The 25,893-nt window shown below is 42.5% G+C and overlaps 1 protein-coding gene across 19 annotated transcripts in view; it reads right to left on the bottom strand.

Moving 5' to 3' along the window:
- Window positions 1-5,275: 5,275 nt before the first annotated feature.
- Window positions 5,276-25,893, bottom strand: part of LOC128771363 (neuronal cell adhesion molecule-like) — a 53,227-nt gene continuing 32,609 nt past the window's right edge. For 3 of the 19 annotated variants that reach the window (XM_053886764.1, XM_053886768.1, XM_053886773.1), the window contains 19 exons: window positions 25,655-25,798; window positions 25,451-25,562; window positions 25,203-25,369; window positions 23,904-24,051; window positions 23,707-23,831; window positions 23,464-23,493; window positions 21,461-21,562; window positions 20,015-20,212; window positions 19,870-19,940; window positions 19,165-19,390; window positions 18,958-19,073; window positions 18,692-18,896; window positions 18,175-18,294; window positions 17,604-17,780; window positions 15,066-15,185; window positions 13,528-13,698; window positions 12,445-12,576; window positions 11,483-11,561; window positions 5,277-7,689 (listed from right to left, as the gene is read on the bottom strand). In XM_053886764.1, coding sequence (XP_053742739.1) covers window positions 7,443-7,689; window positions 11,483-11,561; window positions 12,445-12,576; window positions 13,528-13,698; window positions 15,066-15,185; window positions 17,604-17,780; window positions 18,175-18,294; window positions 18,692-18,896; window positions 18,958-19,073; window positions 19,165-19,390; window positions 19,870-19,940; window positions 20,015-20,212; window positions 21,461-21,562; window positions 23,464-23,493; window positions 23,707-23,831; window positions 23,904-24,051; window positions 25,203-25,369; window positions 25,451-25,562; window positions 25,655-25,798 — 2,690 coding nt within the window. In that variant the 3' untranslated portion in view covers window positions 5,277-7,442. Of the gene's footprint in view, window positions 7,690-11,482; window positions 11,562-12,444; window positions 12,577-13,527; window positions 13,699-15,065; window positions 15,186-17,603; window positions 17,781-18,174; window positions 18,295-18,691; window positions 18,897-18,957; window positions 19,074-19,164; window positions 19,391-19,869; window positions 19,941-20,014; window positions 20,213-21,460; window positions 21,563-23,463; window positions 23,494-23,706; window positions 23,832-23,903; window positions 24,052-25,202; window positions 25,370-25,450; window positions 25,563-25,654; window positions 25,799-25,893 lie in introns of all 19 variants that reach the window. The other 16 variants (XM_053886766.1, XM_053886770.1, XM_053886769.1 and 13 more) reach the window with 13 other exon arrangements.

Here is a 25,893-nt window from a genome sequence, read left to right as displayed (position 1 = left end):
GAAAAGTTATGCATGGATTTCCACAGAGGACAGGACAGGAAACATTTTTGGTGGTGTTCTGCATTACCATCTGGATCCAGGAATTTTTTTCAGGATTGACTTTCTGTCAATAGAGAACGGTACTGTAGTACTGTACTGTGTTCAGACGTTTGCAAAAAAAAAAAAAAAAAAACAGAAATCAAGACATGCAGTCAACTCAAATGACTTTAATGCGGTTGTGTTGACAAAAGTTCATTCAACATTGTTTGGTCTGTCTCAGAGCTTCTCGGTTTGAGGTGTTCTGTTCTCACCATTTTTACAAATAGCAGATGCAATAAGTGCTTCATTCTATTAATAACTCCTCATATTAACTCCATTTTAAAACACATTACAGTTGACATAAACAAGACACATTATCTTCTCCTTGTGGCAGGAAATGATATTGCCTCCCAGTCATACTGCGAGTTTGTCCAGCCACACTGTATCTGTTGACAGCTGACATCATAGCTCAGTCGTTCACCCTGTCGTCAATTCACAACACTGGCAGACAGGTAGTGGTTATCCATCAACAGCTGTTGATTTTATTTGGAAGAATTGGCACATTGGTCTTATAATGTTTCTTATGATGAGAAGCAAGCTGCCATTGTAGCTTGAATTGAAATGTATACTTATAACTCCTCTTTCTATGTCTCTGCTGCGGAGTCCATTCTCTTTTCTTGACTTGCTGCCACATAGTTCTTTGCTGACTGAAGAAGTTCTGGTCCGATTATATAGATTGCTCCATTGAAGTGGTGTATTCAAGGTATTAAGGGCCCTGGTATATGTCGCGCCCCCAGACCATCAATGACTACTGCCAGCGGTCACTGCTTTAGCTGTGGGCTGTGGAAACCACGTTCCGACATGTAGTACACAACACATCATGGAGGTTGATATGATCATGGTGGTTTTCGGCGTGTTTTCAATGGAAAATTTCCTAAAGGACCATACTAGCTGACGTCCGTTGCTTGGGGTACTGGAGAGCATGTGAGGAGCGCTGCAGCTATGAGAGGGATATACTTCACATGATTAAAAGTGAGAGTGAGACCCTGCTTTCCCATGTGAAGTTAGTGTTGTGGACGCTGTGGGAAAATCTAGCCAAGACCGCCTCTGCCTTCCCTTCATAAAATCCCCCCCACAAGCCATTCAACAAACATGACACGCAATAGAAAAATGAACAGCAAAATTTGGTGGGACATTTGGGGAAAATGGCCCTGGAAAGAAAAGAGTCATACGTGATGAAAAATATGAAAAGACATTTTCTTATCATGAGTTGTGCTGGACACATAGATACAAAGCTGCTGTGCGACACAGATCATTTATCAATTTCTGTGCTACCCTCAAAAAACGCCTGGGACCGCCCCTGGTTATCCTGGGAAGGTTGTTGTAGCACTACAGTACAGGATAGTGCAGATAGAGTGGAGTCGTGTATGTTGAATTCCTGTGCCGCTTCTGATCGAATCTAAAGAAATTCCTGCTAACTCAGACTGTTGCCCCATTATGAGGCGACCTCAGCAGTGCTGGGAGCAGATTTAGCCTCCACACTTGGTGGATTTGTTTAAAGCGATGTAAACCTACTAATCAGCCTTCAGGCTTGACAGATGTGTTTACAAGTGTGTGTTTTGGCAAAAGGCTCAGCAGCCATATGGAAATACCACCAAATAATGAAAAAACATTATCCCCCTGTTTTCCCAACACCAGGAAAGGGCAGATTTGCATAAGGCCACTGAAGCCCAGATAGTCAGAGGAGCTGAGGCAGCTCCAAGTGCACATCACAGAGAAATAACAAGCTTGTGAAGAACTTCTAATAACGGCCTTCACTTCAACATTGTCTGTCAAATTGATTCTTACGATGTTGTTTGAAACAGCACAGCACCATGTGACCAGGTAATGATCCCTTTCCCAGTGAAGAGCAGAGATGAGGAAGACACAAATGATCAGTTGAAAGCAGGCTTTCCGCCCAGCAGTAAATCAAGGAGCCGGAATGGGACGAAGGTAGGAAGGATAATGGAAGCTGTGGCAGACATACAGCCGGCCAAGGATGAATCCACCGGGAATTCAATGGCGGGTGGGGGGGGTCTGTGGAGTGTCAGGAAGGAGGGGTGGGCGGGGATCAGCAGGCTAATAGGGCAGCTGCTTGTTTGGTGGCAATCGTCAGTGAAAGGAAAAATAACATGATTCTGTTGCCATGAAAACAAGCAGCCCGGACGTCCACAGGAAACCATTTCATTTGATGATCAATTAGTCAGTCAGCACCCTCAAAGGAAACGTGTTGTGCTTTGTCATTGTCATGTGAAATGCCCATGACTGTTTACATTAGCAGGTCGAGCCGTCATCGAATTAAAAGGGCTTAAGAGGAGTCCCTCATTTTTCTGCAGAATAAGGGAGTCATAATTCAAATCAAGATAAAAACCTAAATATATGATTTTTTAGCGTATGGTTTTTGAACCATAAACAATGTTTTAGGTGAATCCTTCCTATCCCTGCACTGTACCCCAGTTCCACCACTCTTTCACCAAAATGGAACAGGTTTAAAAAAGCTACACACACTCAAAAAAACGACATTGATCAGTGTCAAAACAATAATGAATGAATGGTAAGCTATTGCAAAAGGTCACAATGACAACGTCATGTTATATCATTTGTCATGACTGAAAATAAACCATCTCCTAGAGACAAATGTGTCAAGGTGAATAAAAACTTCAGACAAATGTTTGATATTGTATTGATGGCACACAATCCTTTACAGTTGAAGTTATTTACACACAAATGGACTCACGATCTTCAGGAAATTGTTGAACCCTTTTTTTTTTAAAGATACATGGTGCATGAAACTTGTGTCAACATCAGACCTTATATTAAATGTGAGATCAACCACTAAACAATTAACCGACCTCAACCTGTAAACAAGACAATATAATTGTCACTCACAAAGACACACACAAAGTTGCCAGCAGCATGTTGCATTCAGGGTAACTCTTCACACGGATCAAATTCCGTCACATATGAATTCACAGCAGAGAGCTGAATTTTCATATGAAATAAGGGACAATTGTGTTTTTCAAGGGACAAGTGGCAACACCAGAGTGCAGGTTGGAACATGCTGGGACAACTGTGAGAGGAGCTCTGTGACAGAGGAGCAGTAGCTGGAGTGAAAGAGAAGCTCTATAGGAGAGAAATGAGGGCAGCCATGATGTGAACATGCTCATGTTTTCATCGGAACTGACTAGGAAGGACCAGATTAGAAATGATGATATCACAGGGACAGCTCAGGGTGTGGAGATAATGCTACAGTAGCAGGTAGTGGGTTAGTGTTATCGAAGTGGCAGAACAAAAACCCAGACAAAGTCAAACGGGCAGAAGTCTCAGGTGCGAGTGGTAAACAGCAGCCAGGAGACAACAAGAATAAATGTATTCATTCAGCAAGTCACACAAATCAGGAGAAAACGCGAACAGAACCGAGGGATAAATCTGAAAACTGAGCAGACAATAATCAGAACAGGCAAAAGAAAACAGGTTCAGAAACACAAAATAGGCTCACACACTCAATTGTGGTAGGTTTTCCAGGCATTTATGAGCCAGGTTGCACTTTGGTTAACACCTTCTTCGTCTCCAAAACCCTGTTCAGCACTGACACTAGTGAAAAGCTCAAACTTTAATTATGCATCATTTGATGAATATCACTGAGCATGTGCGTGCGTGGAAGATAAATCACGAAAGCCTCTCAGCCCATCACTGGGGAGTCAATGTTTGTGCTTCTCACTCCAGCTTTGGAGAAATGAGTCCAAGTCATTATTTTTCTGCAAAAACATTGGCTTTATTTTAAGTCAACACATATGAAGAATGAGTGAGTGAGTGAGAGAACCGGTCGCATCCAGTCCTGGGGACACTCCGCCGGCCAATTTCACCTGGAAAAGGCTTTGGGTGAACAGACGGCAGAGCGGCTCTGCCAGAGAGAGAACGTTGCTCAGACCTGCTCCCTCTCTGACACCATCGCTGTGATGACGCTCCAGATGGCTGGATGCTGCCTCACTGTGACCCCAGTGATGCTGTAATTGAATTGACAAGTGGATGCTAAATCGGTGGAAGACTGGAAGACCTGTTTTATAGAGTATGGATGAGTTAAGGACTCGGGTGTTGCTGAGTGCCACCCTATAGTTTGATTTGACGTTCGGGCCTCACAGACGACCTGGTTAATATCAAACAATGGAGGTTGCCATAGAAACTCATTTTTAACACTCTTTTCTCAGCAGTTTCCCAATATATCCCAGGTCCATCCGTCTAATGCCCCATCCGTCTCTGTCCCTCCACTCTCACTCGCTTCCTCTAATATGCTCATTCATTATTACGCTCCTGACTCCAGCCACAGCAGCACTGTCTTTTAAAGCCAAAGTAATATAAAAATACAGCTTGGTCTTGTGTTGGTATGATGATGATGATCATGACAGCGCATCAGCACAGCTGACTTCAATCTAACTGTAGATGCTGTTCCCATAATGATAAACCTCAGCTGTGTGTTGTCATGTTTTCTTTTGGAAACACCACCAAGTTAATTTTTTTTGAAAGATTTTAGTTAATTGGTGGTAGTTCTGGCAGACATAACGTATGTTCTGTTGACACAGTCCTGGTGCACCAGTACTGGGAGTCTGGCTGGATTGGAAACCACCACGTTCAATTCCAGCTTGAATGAATCTTTGTTCCCTCTGTGTGAGGAACACACGTCTTCCAAAAACATACTGTGGTCTTTTTGCGACTCATTGTGGTTCTTATTCCATATGTATCCTGGGATGGGCTGACAAACCCTCCTCGGGTGTCCGAATTCTGAGCCCGAGTGCCTGCCATAAACTCTGATAATGCTGCAGCCACCTGAGATCGAGTCTAGACCAAAACCAGAGCGTGCAGACTGTAAGGGGCTGGGGCCAAGTTCAAGTTTTAAACAGACACACTGGAAGCACAGTTCATTTGTTGATATTTATTTCTTACTGTTGATAAGATCAGCTCATCTGCAAAGAACTTTTTTTTTTCAAAATGGTGCAGCATGGTGAGGAGGCGCCATGACCCCAACCTTGGAAAAGCGAAGTGCTGAAATGCATTGATTTAAAATGAGGTATGCTTATGAACTCACAGGAAGTCAAGTGGGTATGCACATGACATTGAAGGGCATATAGGTGGCAATGAAAGAAAAAAACAGAACATGGCGGCAGCAAAAGGGAAGGGAATAAACACAGCTGGACAATTCCCTATTTCCAATTCAAATTAATTCTACAGGGCAAGTTAAATTACATTTTTTAAATCTCTGTGCCTGAGTTCCTCGGTTATGTTTGTTTCACAGAGTGTGTCTGCTTTGATTTCAGATTTCTGGTCCGTCAATTCTAGTTCCAGGCTTGGATAAGAGCGATTCTATCATGTACTGCAGCAGTGGTATGTACCGTATATCGGATGACTACATTGTGGCTGCTTCGAACTTTTCATCTTTCCCACCTTATCTGTAGCCCTTCAACATTCAGGCCACTGGTGATGAGTAGATGAGGTATCATGAAACAGTATTACAGGGTAAATGAAACAGTGTCCACATTTTCAGGGGACACTAGATGGCACTCTTGGTTCAGAAATGATGTGTTTTATTGAAATAGTTAAGAGTCCAAACATTTTACAGCAGACAGCGCCACCTGGTGGCCTCAGAAAATCAGGACACTGTTTCATGAAACCTCATCTACCCATCACTATGTTCCACTCAGTCTGGGCATCCGTACTGTCAGTAAAGAGTCCAACACAAATGAAAGCAGATACTTATTTATTCAGTCGATATATTTCCTGTAGCTTGAATTCCATACTTGCACTAAAACTGAGAGGAACTTAAATAGAAACAGAGGAAGAGTATTGTTAGTACAAATCTGCATTTAAATAAAACAAAAACATTGGCAATACTGTCAGAAAATAGGATTGGCAGAAATCTGAAACAGCGTAGTACACTCGATGTCCTGCGTCGGCAAACCCAACATGTCGCCCTTCCTGACCAAGTTTTTCAACTCTAAAATAAATTCAGAATTCCAATGCATTTTTCTGTCCATTTTAGTTACAATGAAATGTACACGGTGCACAGCAAGGAGAAAAATTATATATATATATATATACTCTCTACAAGTCACCTATATTTGATACAGACCTATAAACAGGCTTTAACTGTGTCATGCACCTCTCGGGCTGCCTCTTGTACGCTGCTTGTCCCTGTACAATTACTTAAAGTATTTACAAATTCAACATATATTCTACAGTCTTTAAAAAAGTAAAACTTGATGCAAGTTAAGAGCAAAGAAATCTTGATCCCACCCAAAGGCCCTCAAGTGTGGTTAGTATAAATGTACAGTGCCTCAGAGAAATGTCTCGCATGCCTACACAATCACAGACAGTTCATACATTCACACACTCCAGAAATACAATCAGATACTGAACATTACAGATTCTCAAAAAAAGGTACCAGTTAGGAAGGCGAGTGTTGAAGCATTATATAACTATGTACACGGTTTTATGGATTCGTTTCCTCCACTGAAGCTGAATCGATTGTGATTTTCGCCGTTGGATCCTCCCTGAAGACACTGAGTTGTAGGTAAGTAAAAATGGCATTCCTGTTTAATAAAAGGCACTCGCCGCTGAAGGTGACCCAGCAGCACCGTTGGATGCGAGGCAACGATCGCACACAAATCTCCTTTACACCGGGCATTAACGTGGAGACGCCCGTTACCTCTCGCCGCCTCATGAATGTCAATGAGAAAATCATTTCCGATGCTTCAAGGCTCTTGAAAAGCACACTTATTGGGTAGTGAGAATACAGGTCTGTTAACTCATATTGGGACATAAAAATTGTATTCCGTGCCAGCTGGATGATGCGTTAATGTTAAATGTTGCCCATCATTGCTGTTTGTTTTTGTAAATACCAACCATAAAAACATTCATGACGTTTTCTATTTTGATTTCCTGTAAGGGCAACATCACCAGCGATGGAGAGATCGGGTGCGTAACAGGAAAATGCTTGGTGTGGCGTGAGATTCTGTGACTTCTGGGGAGGGTTCCAGATCAACATATGCAGGTTACATGCAGGTCAGAGTTCATGGGTCACGTGACATGCCATGCAGCTTTTGTGATTCTTCCTACAGAGCTGCTGCGGTGACTAAGTCTGCGCTGGCATTACTTTCCAAAATCAGAATGTGGCTGAGATTGATTTAAGTCAGTGATGTGAAAAAGTTGAGCAGAAGTTGCATGGTTAATAGAGAAACTGGAGGGTCATGCTCTGTTTAAACCGCTCCAAAGAGAAATTCTTTGACGAGTGTTTGCGTTGCGCAGGGGATGCGAGTGAGGAGCCAAGCATGTGCGGAGACAGCCCAGTGTGGTCAGCACGTCGCCTCATGCTGGCCCGACACCAGGCCGGCTCACACAAAAGAGTTCAAGGAGTTCATGGCATTAATAGGCGAGGGGGGTCCTGAGCTCTCATGGCCCTCAGCGGTGTCCCTGCTGGTGCTCTTTCCGCTATACTGTCCGATAAAGGAGCCGTCCTCGTTGAACTGTCCGTCTCCTCCTTCCCCGTAGTCAACTAAACTGTCGTCACTGTCCTCTCTCTTAACTGTCCCGTTCGACGGCGTGCGGCTCCCCTTTAACGGTTTATGGTCCTCATTGTCACTGAAGGAGAAGACAACATGCAGGTGTTAAAGGTGAGACGGTGGGAGAGGTGAAACACACATTAGTCAGCCCTTTTTTAGATGGAGCATGAACAACTGTTGTGAATCAAAGGGCCAGATTAACTAACTCACCCAAACAGGAAGTGGAATTTAAATGTCTTGGTGTCGGTGGTAGGTGTTTGTGCAAGCTTTTCAAGCGCTAACACATTATAGGATAGATTTTAGAAGTGATATTCAGACGCTGGTCTGAACATTCAGTGCTCCCCAAAACAGTGGATTAACTTTCTGTAATGGCAATATTGCAAGACATTATTGTAGGAAGGTGACTCAGAAATAACTTTCTCCAAATGCATCAGTAGGACTCAAAGAGGTCTGATATACTGGTGCCTAGTCCGGTCCTTGTTACTCCCAATGAAAACCAGAGCACCTTCAACTCTGTCACTTCTAACTCATCTTCCAGTCTTTGTGTCAGAGCTGTTGTCTCCAACACACACACCATGGCATGCTCACTACTGTCCTACAGAGCTTCTCTTTCACTCTACCTACCACTCTTTTGTTACAGATCACAAATGACAGTCCTCTCCACCTGTTCCACCCTGTCTGCACTCTCCTCTTCTACTCGCTGTCCATCACTGTACATAACTGATCCCGAGTACCTGACCTCATACCACTACAGCTTCTCCTCAACCTCCTCCTTGCTCTGACAGCAAACCTCAAGCTCCATGGAGGCAGCACTCGACTGTCAATCCGTCCATCACCATAGCCCCGAGTGTAATCCTACTCTCACCTTGAATCCATCTGTCCCTCCTACAGCAGAATCAATTTCAATATTTTAGCATATTCCCATTAAGTTTTATGAACTCAGCCATCTACACTTTTCTTAGGAGAATGTGTTTACTTCAGGGGTTTGACATTTCGTTCGGAATGTTTAGTAAACCAGGCCCCACATATGGTGTAACACAATGCGGCAGCACTATATTTTCCTGAATTAGTTTTGGCAGGCTCCATGTCTAAAAAAAAAAAAAACAACACCCATGAGTGTTTGTTGGTTTCCATCAGGCAACAGGGGAATACAGTCAAGCATCCTGGTTTAATTCCCCCTGAAACCAAATATGCATGAGGTGGCAAAAGAGTTACCCTCCAACACTGAGGTCATGACGATGAAACACAGAATGACGTGAATAAGAATTTAAAGCAGCGTTCCAGCCAAAAGCAAGCACAGTCGTAAATCACACATCAGCAAAATGCATGGACGTCTGCAAAGAAACGTTTCTTTGGATAAACAAGATATTCAACATTCCACATGGATGAACGTCGACGGCACATTCACGAAACCTTCATCATCTGCTCGTGTTGCTCAAAACTAACAGTCGAAATGTTCAGACATGCACATGATGAAGGCTTCATGACCAGATACTTGAACTGGATGACAACAGTGAAGACCTGGAATGTGTGATAGCGAGCATTTGTTTGGTTACAGTGACGTTCCACCAACTTTTAAAAACACATCACCCTTACCTTCTCTGAGACCTACACTTGAGCAGAACGGAGGAATCACACCGTACGACTGCACTCACTTATACACACTTGAGAAAGCTTGTTGTGATAGCTTTAAGATCAAACAGTGAGCGTGGCATTGTGGGGAACACGGTACAAAATGCCTTGCAGGTTTTACATCTGTGTATTCAATAGCTGTGTGAGTTTTCAGACTGTTTCCAACATTGAAGAAAACACTGAAATGTTTGGGGGGGAAGGAAACATGAGCTGGAGTGAACCCCACATCTTTTACACTACTTATTGCACGTGTTTTTACTGGTGACTAACAAACAAGTTATTTCAAATTTAAATCAAACACAAACAATAACGGTGTCCCCATTTACAGTGAACGTACATTTGTGTCGGTTACACAGGTTCATCATCGGTCAGATCCCTTATACACGGCAGCAGTATGAGGTACCAAAAACAAAATAAATAAATCCATGGATTGCTTCTGTCAGGTTTGCCAAATAAACGCCCACTTAATTTACATATGTACTGCTGGAATTACCTAGAACCATATGATGTGAGGTTACATGTTGGGATAAATAAATCTGGAAATGCATAGTCAATAGTAAGAAAATAAATGAATCAATACATGTGGAAATGCAAAAAATAAAAAACAAAATATAGAAAATAAAAAATATAATGGAAGAACACAAGCATAAATGAGGAAATACATTTGTAAATAAACATAATAACATAGTAATGGAATTATTTATTTATTTAATTATGTTTTTATTTCTGCATTTATTTGTTATTTATTTATTTGCCACTGTCATCTCCAACCTCATAAAGAAGCTGGTGTCACCAATTTTCAGGTACATGTGAAATGCCACCATGAAAACACAACAGGTTTATAATGACTAATACACTAAAGGACCATCATGATCGTATTATATTATTGATGTCGTTCTAATAATACAATGATAATTGGATGAGCATATGATGGAACAACTTTCAATATAACTGTTTTTCATACTGCTCTCTTAGTTGCACTACATGAACCATCCACTATTAACGCTGAAGGGAATTCCCCGTACCAATGGAATCCAATGGACTGAGTGTTGTTGCAGTTTGATTTATATCTCTGTAGCAGCTCAGTGTCCCACTTAGGACACGACTATTCATATCAATTATCTGGGGTGCCTGTTTCAAATGGAAAAGAGAATTGTCATTAAGAGCACTGGGTCACCATTTGGCAATGGCATAAAACATATGCATAGTTGGCTAAGAACACGACATGGAATACTTAATAATAATGAAGATGTTGGTATTGTGCTTTGAGTAGCCAAGCCAATGCTCTCAACTGACCAGCTACATATGCAGCAGCAGGGCCTAAAAGGGCATCAAGTTAGTAGAGAATATGTCAAACTAAGAAATGAAAAAAACACTGCTATGGGAGATGAGCACACAGATAGGTAAGAAAAAAAACGGTCCTGTAAAATGAATTTTGTCATTATGAACACCAATAAAGATGGCAATAGTTTCATGTATATATATATTCTATATTTAAATTCAAATTCACATGTTATTGCCTTATGCAAATTCATAGTAGATCTTCACACCATGCGTATTCCCATGATATATACTGTATATATGCTCTTTATGTATCATTTACGCATAATAAAATCCAGAACAGGTTTGTGTATACATGATATAAAATCAATATCAAATATAAAACAAGAGCATCTGATAAACTTGCTTATAGAAAAACAATATTCAAATATGCTAGTCAGACTTAAAGTGCTTCAATACTCAATATTTGCTCGGCGTGCGAGAACAGGATGTAGCGAGCGTCACGGGATGCGGTTTGCACCTGTAGAGGCAAAGTGTTGAAACATGTACACTCCACTTCATGCTAATGCGTAGCTTATTGGTTCGAAGGGGGCGGGGAATCATCTTTAGCTTATTTTGTTTTGTTCCTGATAATTCAAAAAACACCTGCACCCCATTTCAGAAAGACCTGAAAGCATCTGAATCGATGATGTCATCACACCGAGAAATAGGTGAAAGGTTCCAATCCGATTGCACAGCCCCTTGTGCTTTGTGCAGATGCACCTCCACTTCTGAGTCTCCTGAGACCAAGGGACTGGAGCTCCAACACTCTTAGTGAGTTCAGCTGTACAGTCTGGGCGAGAAGAGGGGGAGTAATGCAGAGCTGCTGTCCAGTCAAATGGATTTGATCTGGACTGGAAAAGGGGCGACGAGGAAAAATAGGTCCCTGTGGCGTTTGAGTCCGGAGCTGTTTTCCTCACCTGTATTCCCCAAAGGTGCAGTCTTCATCTTTCATGGGCTGGAACTCCGGGTCGGTGTGTGCGTCCTCCTTTTCTTTTACTGAAAAGACATTAGACGCAAACTTTATCATGGATGGTTGTGGCCTGGTCAGCACGCAGGCCGATCCGAGTACAGCTAGTCGTACCACGTGGGCGGTTCAGGTAGTGGATCGCAGAATTCATCTTCAGATTTAAGTGTCAACACAACAAACAGAGGAACCATCAGACTCAGACAGAAGACTAATGTCACCATAGAGCCACATAAAACTTAAAATAGTGAGTGAGGAGGCAGCAGGGCTTATGTTCTCTGCATTGCTAGAATCTGCCACCAAAATCAAAACATTGGCTAAATGAAAAGTTTTGATGTTGAAAGTTATTCTTACTCATTGACAATTGCAATGGTCAATGTTAATTACTACACTTTAGAAGAAAAGTGCTATACAGACAATAAACAATAAACAATAAACCAAACCGAAGAGTCAAAGTTTCTGTGTGCCTTTGCATTTCTCCTTAAAACCGATTAAAAATGCGTGAGAATTAAACAGAGAAGACGTGACACCTAAAACATGCCACCGCTACTGTTGTAAAATAAAGACTGGTGCAAGAAAATGTGGAAAAAGATGTAGCAGCGTTGGTCAAATAAAAGACTTGGTTCAGCAATCTGAGTTGAATAATTCAGCAACAGATCAGGAGAAAAAGATTGAGCCCGGTAGCCACGTACTTGGCTCTGAACTGAATGCGTAAAGTCAAAATCACTCAGCCAGACCGCACGTCATGAGCCAATAAAAGTTTGCTGGCATGAATCCACAACACCAAGATGCTCAGGGACCCTGTTGCTTGGCTGTTGGAATACTAAACGAAATACTTTTCGTCAGATAACTGCGGTTGAAAATTAGAGAATCAAACCAAGAGAGTCGTGAGAGAAGCAAAGAGAAAGAACTTACCGGGGTATTTCCCGCCTTTATTCCTCTGAATGAAGCAGATGATGAGGAGGATGAGGATGAGGAGTGCGATGGCACACATGAGGCCGATGAACCAACCCTGAGTGGCGATGTCCACCTGTCTGCTGGTCACAGCTGCCCAGACGAAAGGAGACAGCGCTTGAGTTTCGCCTCAGGTTTAGACTTCTAAATGTGATATGTAACATCATCAGCTACTGGACAGCTCTGAGCATGAGCGGCTCATCAGCACGCATTGTTACATTGTTAGCACTGTCAGATGTTAGACAAGTTAGATCGGTCCTGTGGAGCAAAGCAGAGTGCAGTTGCCAAAGAAGCCAGTTGATTAGGAAGTGAAGAACAGATACCGCAAAACACACTCACACACACACATGTATTATTGGAATCAGATTAGGTCACGAGCAGCCCCTCCAGAATTCCATTGACATTTATATCATTTGTCCTGACTCAGTCGCAGTAGATATGATGGGAGACAGGAAGATTTTAGCAACTCCACTCTTCCAACTGTCCAATTTTTCTGTGGTTTTTGTTCACCTTTAACAGAAACCACTTGCTTGTTATGAGAAGTGAAGTGGATGGGCTGCACAAGCCGATCAAAAATAGATTAAAGTGTCACTCCGCTCCACCACTGTGACACTGAACCTCTTTAAGAGGCATTTCCTGGTGTCAGTCCACAGCAATCACCCATAGTGGTTTGGAGTTCTCTAGTGTTTTCGTTTGGTTTAGAGTGACGGGTGTGGAGTCATCACATCGTGAGGCTCTTGTTTACACAATCCATAACATGAATGTGAAAGGTAAAATGCTGACCATTAAAATTCTGGAAGGGCAAAACACTTCTATATGCAGATGACATCCAGCTTTACTAACAACCTTGTTTGCAAATAATACTTTCGTGCACTACTCATGCACGCCGCTGCAGACTAGGTCACTACTTGGCACGACGCCGATGCACCACAGCACAACACAACACGGCCATGCTTCACTAGGTTACAGCACAGACTAATACAGCAACTAAACACGTCACGATGCAAAACCACGAGGGGCCACAGAGGAGGGAATCGCCCAGACCTGCCTCACCTGGGACCGTCACCAGAAACTCCTCAGAGAGGTAGGGCTCCTGGTCTGAGGGACCTTCAGCCACCAAACGCACACGATAGGAGAGCCCTTTCTTTAAGCCCCTGAGTATAAAGTTCTGCGAGCTGTTTACGTGCTCTTTCCGCCACTGCGCTTCACCTTCACCTGCAGAACAGTTTTTCTGGAGTAAGCAACTTAGAAATGGCTAAAGCGTTCACGGAAGGAAGGAATTTACATAGAATACATTGGTAATTGATGCATATATATATATACAGTATGTGCTGTTTTAGCATTAGCATTAGCTGGAATCATTCAAGGTTCAAGGTGGATTCAAGACAACAACCAGGGCTGCACAGTTAATGAGGAAAATTAATGACTTTAAAATTCACTCACTGCTTGCATTAAGATCTGATCTCTTCCTAATAATGTCTGATTGCAAAGCACGTTTGTGTTGATGTAAATAAGAGCCTCTCAGTATTCATTTAGTGTAACAAAAACAGTTCTTGCTGTGCTTTGTTAGCACTTCTCAAGGAAAAAAACTGACTGCTCGGCTACAATATTTGGGATACACAATATTTATCGCGCTGATAATTCATCTGTGCATTTTCCAAATGATCCTTGTTTCCCTTGATGCGTACAGCCAATAACCAACGTAAAGAGGTTAGAAAAACTGAAAGTGTTTCACTTTTGTGAGGAATTAAGTCTTCACTAGTTTTGTGTACCAGTTCTGTACGGAGCTGCTCTGTGTCTCAGACTCTACATGTCTCAGTCATAGAGAGTACACATAATGTATTCTGAGCTGGGGGGGGTGATATAAGGTACGATCCTTTTCATCATTACTCAAATTGAAAACTGCAAGCCTGATGCTCAATATCTGCGATGCAAATCTAGAATGTATGTTTCGTCTGCACCAAACGGATAAAAAAAAAATGTTACAAATTGCATCACTAATTTCTATGACCTGTATGTTTGCTGAAATCCACTACGGAGCTGTCTGAAGCAGAAGAACAACTTCCATTTCAGATGGGAAATAAAACAAGGTGTGTATTGTTGACTGATAGCGGGCTGGGAGATTTTAGTTGTGTTGCAGAACACAGAGAGAAAAAATGCTCTCATTATATGAAACATATAAAACAAATTGGAATCCATCTGAAGAGCTGACTGAAATATATCTGCTTCCTTTTAGAGTTTATTTCACGGAGATTATTTCACACTTTAATGTGCAGCCCTGTAGAAACCAAGACGGTAAAGAATGACGCCAATGAAGAGGAATCAATGAAACTTAGCTAGTGAAAACGGCTATAAAAAAACAGGAGCAGCAGGTGAGAGAGAGTCGTACTGCAACATCCTCGCTGTAGGTGCATGTCAATGTTTGTGCTACAAGTCTAAACAAAATTCCACCCGGGTGCTGGTGGAAACACACGCAGGGTAGCTCTGAGTCAATTTCAGTCTGATCCCAGACCAGCTGCACCAAGCAAAAACAATGGAGTAGGAGTCTCTTGCCACCTTGGTTTTCATGTAGTGATGCTTACTGCTTTTCTCTGCGTATTGTAAATATATGTTTTTCTCCGGGCCCAAGTACTCCCAACTGATCAAGGCCCCGTCCTCTTGCATCGTCATGCTAATGTTCCCAAAAGCACTGTCAGAGGGCGCTGAACACACAAGAGAAAAGACAATCATCAAGATCGCTCGGCTGGTGACTCATGAAGAAGGACTGATGAAACTGCCATGCTGTTTAATTCACATTACGTCCTCTTATTTTAACCTCTTCTGAAAAGGAGCGACTACACATGAGAGAAGCGCTTTTAGATCTTATTGTACCCTGGTGGGTTGGCCCACGTGGCAGGGATGGGGCAGTGGGATGAGAAGGTTTGGAGACTCCTGTGAATGCCATGAGAGAGGGTATGATCAACCTCAGACTCACACACGCACACAAACAAGACCAGGGATGGGGACCAGCAGGCGAATCGTGATAAGGCAGGAAACATAATGCACCGCCAGAGATAACATCACACTACAGAGATTCGTTGTCACAGCATCTGCCGGACCAAAGAGCAATTTTTTTAAAGCAATCCAAGACAATGATCATGTAAAAAAGGAAACATGGTCATGGAACAAGTCATGGAAGGAGAGTGATGACAATAAGTGTGCAAAAACAGACGGAGCTTCTGACAATATTTGGATTCATGAAATGATCATACTGTAGGAATAGAATTTGAAAGTCTACAGCATTTGGCCGGTCATTGCTCATGTCATCACAGCCGCAGACAATGCACTTATTGTCGAAGCATCTAAGCATTTTGTTTTAATTCATCAAGCTAACATTGAAAACCAGGTACTTAAATGACTCTTGTCACTGCCAAGTTTGTCACATGCCCAAAACAAGTTAATTCATGCATAAAAAGCTGGTAAAATAGAGATGTTTTTGAGATACACTGTTTGCTGGACTGCCAACCTAATGCAAACAAATGTGGAAATTCGGGAGCTTGATGAGTGAAGGCTCAATACTGTCAGAATAAGTACATTTTCTAGCGATGCCCTGATCAATCGGTCACCGATTTCAGCGTGATCGGTGAACGTCGATCACTGCCTGTCATTTGCCGATCACAACAACTGATCACGTGTGACAGCCGGCGCTCAGATGGAGCCCTGCTGGTTGTGATGTGTCTGCTCCTCCCTACTAGCTGCTCACTAAGCAGCAGCATGTCTGCTATGAAGCTACTTTCAATCTGTCATGTAAAGTTTGCATCCTGCAGCACATGCACGGGAAAATGCTAAGCAGGGAAGCTCATTGAAATTAAATGCACCATTTAAAGCGCTAGCACTAGATGGAGCAGTTGGAGAGTTTTCGGGCTCATGAAAGTGGTTCCTCAGCAGCAGGCTGTTGGTGCAGCTAATTCTTAGCAACAACCGCTGGTCCAAGCCTGCCATTCAGAACGCTAAGCAAATTGCCCTAGAAATAAATAATATAATAGCAACCTTTCTCAGGTGTTGTTAACGGGGAAATCTGTCGCTGTTTTGGAGTCGTTCATCAGCCACCTGAATCTGTAACGTTTTAAAAACATCAGGAGCTTTCAAACTTTCTCTTTCTCGGAGTCGCTCTACAAGCGGCCAGTACGTAAATATTTGACTGACATAGGAAAGTCTCTAGAGATTCACCAAACTGTGACGTCTCACATCAAATTGAATGTCTTTCACTTGTCCTTTTGAGAGAAAAGTTCCCGCATTCAGCAAGGTTTTTCAATTATTTTTCCTCCTTGAAGAGGTATCTGAAAATGTGTCTGGATTAAAATGATTTAATGGTTCATTTTTTCACATCATGTACACAGAAGGTCTCAGAAGGTGACAATTCATTGTCAATCCATGTGATCGGTATCGGTGATGGGCAGCAAAAATCCTGATGGGAGCATCCCTAGTATCTTCTTGTATATTTTCTGGAATTCATGGCAGCATGGACACATTTTTCAGATGAGGAGAAATTGACTTCTTTAGTTCAGGCCAACACTGACACACTAGTATGTGATTATTTACTGCACAAACACACTTCCAGAGAACATAAGGCTTGTCATGCAGGAGATGCAGTATGAAGGCAGCGATCACACGGCAGAAAGGAGTAAGAAATGAATTAACATGAATCACAATGTCACATTGTTTATCGTTAAAACCGGGAAACGCGGCGCTCATGCTGTGAAGCCTGCAATTAGCCCAGCATGCAGGATGAAGGTACCACTGATTCCTGTAGACACAACTCCGTCAAGCAGTGCTATCAGAGCTTGGAGAGACAAACCAGAGACACCAAGACAAGAGTGATCACGCACAGATGCAGGTCACATGATGGGAATGGTGAGACGGAAATGAAGGATGACACGAGGAGGTATGAAACGTGATTATGAAGTGGCTGGAAAACTCATTGTAAAGTCTATAACAAAGACCGCTTCAATTATATTTAAAGATGAGGTATCCGTTAAACAACATCCATGTTAAAGGGAGCAACCAAAGCTAGAAACACATTGAATTATTTAAATTAGGGTGTTTGAAATGAGGTCACATTCTTCTTGCGGTCCACTTACCTTCATCCACGATGGTGACGGCCTCCTGTGAAATGGCCGGACCCTCTCCCCTGAGTGTTTTGGCATTCAAATAAAACTTGTAGCGAGTGTTGTGCTTGAGGTTGAGCAAAGTGACTGAGGTCTCATTGGCAGGCAGAGCCAGCTCCTCCACTGGGCCCAGCTCATTGGAGGTATTGACTACAGGGGTCGAGGGACGAGCGGGTGGGCGACAGAATGATGAGATGGAGGTGGAGAAGAAGTGTTAAATAGTCGGGGAGAGGGGTGTAGATGAGGTATTGATGATAAGAGATGTGGAAGTGAAAACATTTGGAACAAAGAGGAAAAGGTTGAGAGGCAGACAAAAATGGATTTGTTAATTTTGTTGCTGTAACTGAGGCAACATGACTTGTATAAAATACTGTAGTCTAAGCTACCATTGTTCTACGTCTACAGCTTATTCTGAAACAGGATGACAACACAGGACATGAAAAAGAATGACGGCAAACTACATGAACCCGGGTGACATTTCAAACGCCTTGTCATCAAATCAATGGCTAAAACTCCAAGAGACTTAGATGAGCATTGGTCTCACCTGGCTGATATTTAAGCGTGTATCCAGTGATGACACCATTTCGATCCTGAGGAGGACCCCACTCCAGGGTCATGGAGTCCAGATTGGGGTTGATCAAGAGGGTTGATGGAGCACCAGGCACTGTGGGAAATATGGCCAATAGAGCATGAGGAAATACATTTTAAAATTCCTGTGAAAACTCATCGACAGATTTCACTATTGCCGACTAGTATTTTCCATTTTTCAACATAACTATTATTACGCTATTATGATTACACTTGAATCATTTCTATTGATGACTCAACATAACTTATTTTATTGGCAACTGTTGAAGAGAGATCATTTCAGTAGCAACACCATACACATCTCACTTTATGAAGACAACGGACATGAAATAAACCATGATATTTCAGTTAAAAAAACAGCTTTAAATACAACACTAACCCAAGCAAAGGCCTGCAAAAATGACAGTATCTTAAATATTGCTGTTCAGTGTGGCACACGGTTTAACTCCAGTTAAAATGCTGGTAAATCCTACCTCCTTCCGGTGTCTCAAACTGCTGGGTGGGACTTGCCGGCCCCTCTCCTTTACCATTGAAGACCTTGACATTAAATGAGTAGATACTGAAGGGGTGCAGGCCGGGCAGCATGCCACGCGTGTGGTTTGCACCGAAGGTCAGGATCTGCTTCTCCATGTGGTGGGGGTTGTGTTTGTGGAGACTTCGCTCCTTCCAGTAGTAGACCTGAACAACAATCTAGTTTGGTCTCCATGTTCATTTCATTTCTTTTTCTGTCCGTTTCTACCTTGTATCCTTTGAGATGGCCTCGGATCGATTTACGCGGAACGTGATCCCAGTGCACCTCCACCAGAGTGCTGTTGATCACGCGCACCAGCACGTTTCCCGGCGCTACGAGTGGCACTGTGCAGACAAAGCAACACCAGCTCTAGTCAACAGCACACAGACTAGCAGTTGCAGAATCCTCAGGCTCCTGTTTCACTCAGAGACTCACAGTCTTCTCCAGAGTATCCGTGGGCGACAGCAGGCTCAGGTGCAGAACCAAAGTCGTTGACTGCCTGAACTTTGAACTCGTACTGCACAAATGTGGGCGTTCCAGAAACAACAAACTGGGAGCGGTTGGCTACCGTCTCAGCAGTCCAATCACTGTCCATCCTCTTCTGCCGCCACATCACCCGGTAGTGAAGTCCTGGACCATTAGCCTGGAGGCCTGTCAGCGGCTGAAAGGTGCAAAGTTCTCATGAAACCATCTTCTTCTGCAAACCAACCTTGACCATGCTATTAATTGAGTGCCATACAGCGAGGGAAACTAGAGGAAAACTTGTTGCAATACAAATAAAACTACTAAAAAGTCCACACTTAAATCTAGTCATGTATCAGTTTCAGTGTTTTCAATGTTTTCCCTCCAGAAATCAATTTCTGATTTTATTTCAGAATTTAAAACCATCAAAAAGATGAAAACAAATCTATTTTTTGCTACCATTCGCAGCCTTTGGCCCTGTTTTACTTTTTATATAAAATCAAAATGAACCACAGCTTTTGAATTTAAGTCTTTATAAATCATAATTTACATGATTTACACAACGCAACTCATCGGGAAGTCAACAGCAGCAATTTAATAGTGATATTCTAACTGTATTTATCTGTGATCAAGACTATTAATAAATAAATATTAGAGAGCAAACAACAATTTCATTACCTTCCACCGGATTACAAGATTGTCATGTTCTGTTCCAAACCCGTGCACACCAGTTGGATTTTCATCAGGCGCTAAAAACAGGAAAAAAAACAAAAGTGATTTTCTCTGACATCAAACTAACTGTACATTAATGACGGATCTGTACCTGCGGGGTCAGTCTTGTACATCCTGGAGGGTAGACTGGGTCGACTGAAGCCCTCGGAGTTCAGGGCCAGAACTCGGAAGGTGTAGTGGACGTACGGAGACAGCTTTAGGTGAGCTGTGGTTTTGGATCCAGGGACCTCGGTCAGATTGTGCCAGTGGCCTCGGTGGTGGAGCGCATCGTCGTACTGGATCAGGAATTCTGAGAGAAAACATTATTAGTGGCCTGGAAGCCAAAATGATCTTCACCAGTAAATGACAACAATTGTTGTAATAAACAAAAATGTATTGTTATATGAAAAAATATGAAGAAAAAAAAACGTTATTCTAATGGAACTCCACTGACCGACTATAATTTTATAGTAAGAAATTGCAACTCCAAATTCAAAATTACAATTAAAAATGAACTGAGCATTCATTCATTCATGTTTTCATTATCTTTGAAATCTTTTCTAAAATTGGTCCAACGTTGGACATAAAGTGTGTTGACAAAAGTGTCAACTGTTGGGTTAAAGTAAGGAAGGACACAGTATGAACAGGATTCTGTAGTTTTAGTCAACAGATCCTCGAGAGCCAGAGTACACAGTTTTAAATGCCACTCTTGGCTAGACAGTGACTGCGGGGAGTATTTCCTTAGTTTCTCAATCAGATTACACACAGACGTCTCCATTTTTGGTCCAAACATTTTGTTAATGCACTTGCTCAGGTTTATGTGCTTTTCTGGGAGTAGAACATCATGTGAATTATACACCCTTTTCTTATGACTAGTTTGATCACTCGCACACGCTTCCTGTAATTGACCACATGTGCTACTATGCTTCTCGACAAGAGCCTGTCCCAGCGACTTGTGGTGAGAGGCAGCCTGGACAGGCACATAAAGACAGAAAACCACTCGCACCTGAGGAGGATTTAGGACCATCGCTTAATCTCTGCATATGTTTGGAGCATGAGAGGAAATTGGAGGGCACGAAAGACACCCCCACAAACAAGTCAACGTGCAGACTCCACATAGGTTTGGTAGAAAGACTTGAAAGACACACTATGTCCGCTTGAGTTGCTGTATGTGCTGTATATTATCATCTTATTTTCGTGCCTGTGACCTTCAAAAGGAGCACCTCCACTTTCACTGCCATTTTGGAAGAAATCATTTGAGTGGAAAATGTCCAAAAAAGATACATATTTTATCAATGACATGATGAAATGGGGGACATTATGTCTGCTCTCTCCCACCTCCCTCTCAACACATCTCTCATATTTCATTACACTTCCAAACTGCCTCTGTGAACCAAATTGCTTGGAACAGAAACAAAACACTTCAATTTTTGATAGCCACCTTCAACTCTACCTTTGTAATGACTCAGCAGCCCCATAGGAGGCGTCCCACTGTTTTAAAAAGGATTCATTTTTCACGCCCAAACGCGCACACACACACGCACACACACACACATACTCTGAATGGGACTGTTGTGCTCATCTCCAGGAGTCCATGTGAGCTGAACACTTCTTTTTTTCTGGTCTGTCAGTTCGAGGTCGGTGGGGGGTTCAGGACGCTCTGTGGGAGAAACCACACAAATCAACACTGGATGCTCAAACATATACACACATGGACTTCACATCCACCTTCATAAGACGTTCATGCCACATGAAGCAAAAGCAGACAGCCAAGCTACGGTACTTCAATAAGAAGAGACATTAACAATCACATGGTTGAATCCCTCTTGAGGCTCTATACGTGTCGGAGGTGACAATGTCGTGGCCCTGATGATAAACATGCAGACAATCTTCCATGCATACGAAACAACTCAAGCATCCTTCACAATCACAATGCATGAAATTGACTCTCAGGCTCACACGAGGCACCAAATTGAAGATCATGTTTTGCGTTTGTTCTGATAAGGTGGAAAGCTCGGACTAAATCAGTGATGAGGAAACGTTTAGGAGAGGACGCCTCAAGTGTTGCGAGGCGAAGATGACGACTTTGCGTTTGTCATCTTTGCATACAAATGCGGCAGCACATGCGTTCCATTCTGAACTGAGGGCTTGGTTTACTTGGATCTGGATTAAGTAGTGCTAATGTGTGCAGCCAAGCAGAGCAGGAGGCTCCAGGCCTATGTTTGAAGAGGACCAACACGACAACTGCGACAGAACGGAGGCGACATCTGCATTCATCCACATACTTGTAGCCCTATCTATCTATCTATCTATCTATCTATCTATCTATCTATCTATCTGTCTGTCTATCTATCTATCTATCTATCTAAAGTACTGTATCTATCTATCTGTCTGTCTGTCTGTCTGTCTGTCTGTCTATCTATCTATCTATCTATCTGTCTATCTATCTAAAGTACTGTATCTATCTATCTGTCTGTCTGTCTGTCTGTCTGTCTGTCTATCTATCTATCTATCTATCTGTCTATCTATCTAAAGTACTGTATCTGTCTATCTATCTATCTATCTATCTATCTGTCTATCTATCTAAAGTACTGTATCTGTCTATCTATCTGTCTGTCTGTCTGTCTGTCTATCTATCTATCTAAAGTACTGTATCTATCTATCTATCTATCTATCGATCGATCGGTCTGTCTGTCTGTCTGTCTGTCTGTCTGTCTGTCGATTGGTCGGTCGGTCGGTCTGTCTGTCTGTCTGTCTGTCTGTCTGTCGATCGATCGGTCTGTCTGTCTGTCTGTCTATCTATCTGTCTATCCACCTATCTATCTATCTATCTATCTATCTATCTATCTATCTATCTATCTATCTATCTATCTATCTATCTATCTATCTATCATTTTGACCTTGTCAGGTGACTATAATCACAGGATAAGTAATGCAACTGTCGAAATAGCTTTTGATACCATCACTGATTTTATGCAGGAAGCAAAACATAATATAGCAATTCAAGACGTCAAGATGCTTTTCTCGCACGGAAAGCTCTCTGAGCAAGGTATTATTGCTTATAGGAGATGGCAGCAATAGCGCTGCACAAATCAAAAGCAAAGGACACTAAAAGAACCAGCATGTGCGCAGGTTCAGGTCTATCAAGGAAAAGGTTAAAACGAATTAAAAAACATAAAGTAGAAAATCAATTCAGGCTGCTGCAACAATCCTCAAGGGCATAACCCTACGGTTAAACCAGGTATCACCTGACTGGGAGCTACTTTAAAGTCTACCTTTATTGTTGTTCTGCAAATGTCATTTCTGGGGTAAAAGTTAGCCTTTTGTAACGTACCTTTATGAACACTGGGACAATATCATCAAATGTCTGGTCACTTCTGTTCGTGTCTGACAAGACTTACATAGAGCAGTGGATGGCAAAGGAAAAAAAACATAAAAAATAAAATAAAATGTATGGAAAATGAAAAAAAAATGTCATGAAAAGCATTTGCAGGCGGCACCATGCTCCACTGAACAGAAGATAATGACAAGTCAGTATTTGTTGAAGGTCACTTGTTTTACCGTAGACAACCGCTGGTGTGGGCGTGGCCTCTGCCAGGCAAAAGGGCGGTGGTGGCATATGTGGTCAGTCAGAAAGTTATTATTTGGCTCGCTCAAAAGGAAGCCATTAAACATTCATGCACAGTCAACTAAGAGCCTCTTTGTATAGTTTACAGAATACTGCTGACTCACATACTCACTGCCCGTGACACCGAGACGGTGGTGACACCATAATTTCAAAGAAAGTGATCTGCTTCAACCTACCCACGACGGTGAGCTCAGCGCTGGCAGAGTCCTGATCGAGCGAGGTGTTCATGATACAGGTGTAGATTCCAGCGTCGCTCTCCATCACATCAGTTATGGTGAGGCTGTCGGCGTCCACTATGAGTCTGCAGACGGATCGCTTTGTGCTGTCAGAACCATTTCAAGCACCGCAGTCACCCAAAATAAATGGCTCTGACCTCTCATCATCTGGGAGCTCATCGTTGTCTTTCAGCCAGGTCATAGTGGGCTCCAGCGTCGGGTCGTGTTTCACCTTACACTCAAACACCACGGACCTGCCCCTCTGGACCACTCGATACTCCGGCTGCTTCAGGATCCGGGTTGGTTCTGATGGAATGAGGAATGCATGTACATTTGGAGCGTTTCTTAAAAAAACAAATTCAAATAGTTCTAAAGGTTCGAGGTGGTATGGGGAGGTCAGGTGGTGGTACATTTGAAGGGTGGCTGTCAGAAAATGCAGGCTGACCATTAGTTAGATTTGGGAAAAACTATTAAATATTAATAAACAAATTACTATCTGATTTCATGTTAATCAGTAGTTAGGACCTAGTTTAGAGGTAAACGTTGGCTTCTTGTTGTTGCTGCTTTGTTGCTTTGTTACGCTCATTTCTTCGAATCCACCCTCCTTTTACTACTGGTTTTATTCCACCATAGACTTACACTCAGGGTTCAGTATTCACAGACACGGTCAGACTGTTGAAGATGTGGTCAGACTTTGCTGTTTGTGGGTTATTTTATTTTATTTTACTTTATTTTATTTTATTTTATTCATGACAGCACTTTGTTCCAAAGCACTGTCCTAGTTGGTGGGATCCCCACTGACCATGGCAATAAGCGTTAACTTGGGTTTCTTTTACATCTATTGTGTTTAGCGGTGAATTTAGATATGTCCTATGCTCATGAACGCACCACAGCTGTTTTGCTGGTACTTAAATGTATCATCTCCGCGTACGACATGCCGCGTCGTGAAAGAACGTATTTACAAGTCTTCTTTTCCTTTGTTTACTTCTACACTGTTGATCTATTAATGTGTGTAAATGCTTGAAGGTGAGTTTAATGATGACATTAAGAACAAAAGTTTGTTGAAATATCGTTTAACTGCATTCGGTTTGGTTGTGCGTTCGAGCTAGTGGTGTCTTGTTTGGGTGAATTGCAAATGCTAATTTAATGATTTCAGTTGGTGGAGTGCTTCCTGTACGGAGACTTGTTTAGTTGTATGCCACACACAGCCCTTTGGAACACTTGTTTTATTGAATATAATTTATTGTTTTTACTATATTGATTTGTTGATCTGTTACATTTCTGGAGACAACTTCCTTTCACTCAGCATAAATATAAATATGAAGACAAACGCAAAAGGGTGAAATGAAAAGCCAACATTTAGCAACACAAAATAAATTATAGACAAGACTTCAGTTGTGACAGCTGTTCCCCATTTAACACAAACCTAATGTTCTGTCTTTCACCAACTAACTTACCTTTGACCTCCAGGTAGACGTGATTCTCATAGATACCCAGAAAGTTCCGCGCCACGCAGGTGTATTTGCCGCTGTTTCGTGCTTGAGCGATGTGAATCTCCAGAGTGCCGTTGTCATGGACGACGTGATTGTCTCCATCCAGTGTGCCGGAGCGACTCTCTTTAAACCTGCGATGGAGTTCCGGGGATCAGCCGGACGGAGCTATGCATAACAGTGTATGTTGGCTGTGTAAAAGATGATGAGCTCACCATGTAATTTTAGGGATGGGTGAGCCGAAGGACGTGCAGTCTAACAGCGCTCTGTGATTTCTGATGACTTGGTACACTTTGTTGGACGGTATCAGCACTCTGGGAGGCACCGCTGCAGTCAGGCATAGGCAAGTTAGTACACAGCTGGGAGAGGTGCTCCTCATGGAGAACAACACGGTTTGTGATTTGTGGCTGTGAACTCACAGAGGACGTTGACAAATGCGTTGGCGAGAAGGTAACCAAACTCATTGGAGACGTTACACTGGTACACAGCACTGGACCCAGACTGCACATCAGTGAATATGATGGTGTCGTCCTCCACTTTACGACTCTGGTCTGGGGGTGCGTCTAAAAGGTAAAGAGGTAAAAATGAAAAAAAAAATGCCTGACAGGTTGAAAGCGTAAGGAATAGAAACATCATAACTTACTGAAAACATGTTCAC

The sequence above is a fragment of the Synchiropus splendidus genome, chromosome 14 (genome assembly GCF_027744825.2).
Source record: "Synchiropus splendidus isolate RoL2022-P1 chromosome 14, RoL_Sspl_1.0, whole genome shotgun sequence".
Classification (NCBI taxonomy): Eukaryota; Metazoa; Chordata; class Actinopteri; order Syngnathiformes; family Callionymidae; genus Synchiropus; species Synchiropus splendidus.
Note: the sequence above shows the minus strand (reverse complement) of the source record. Positions and strands in the feature narration are given on the sequence as shown.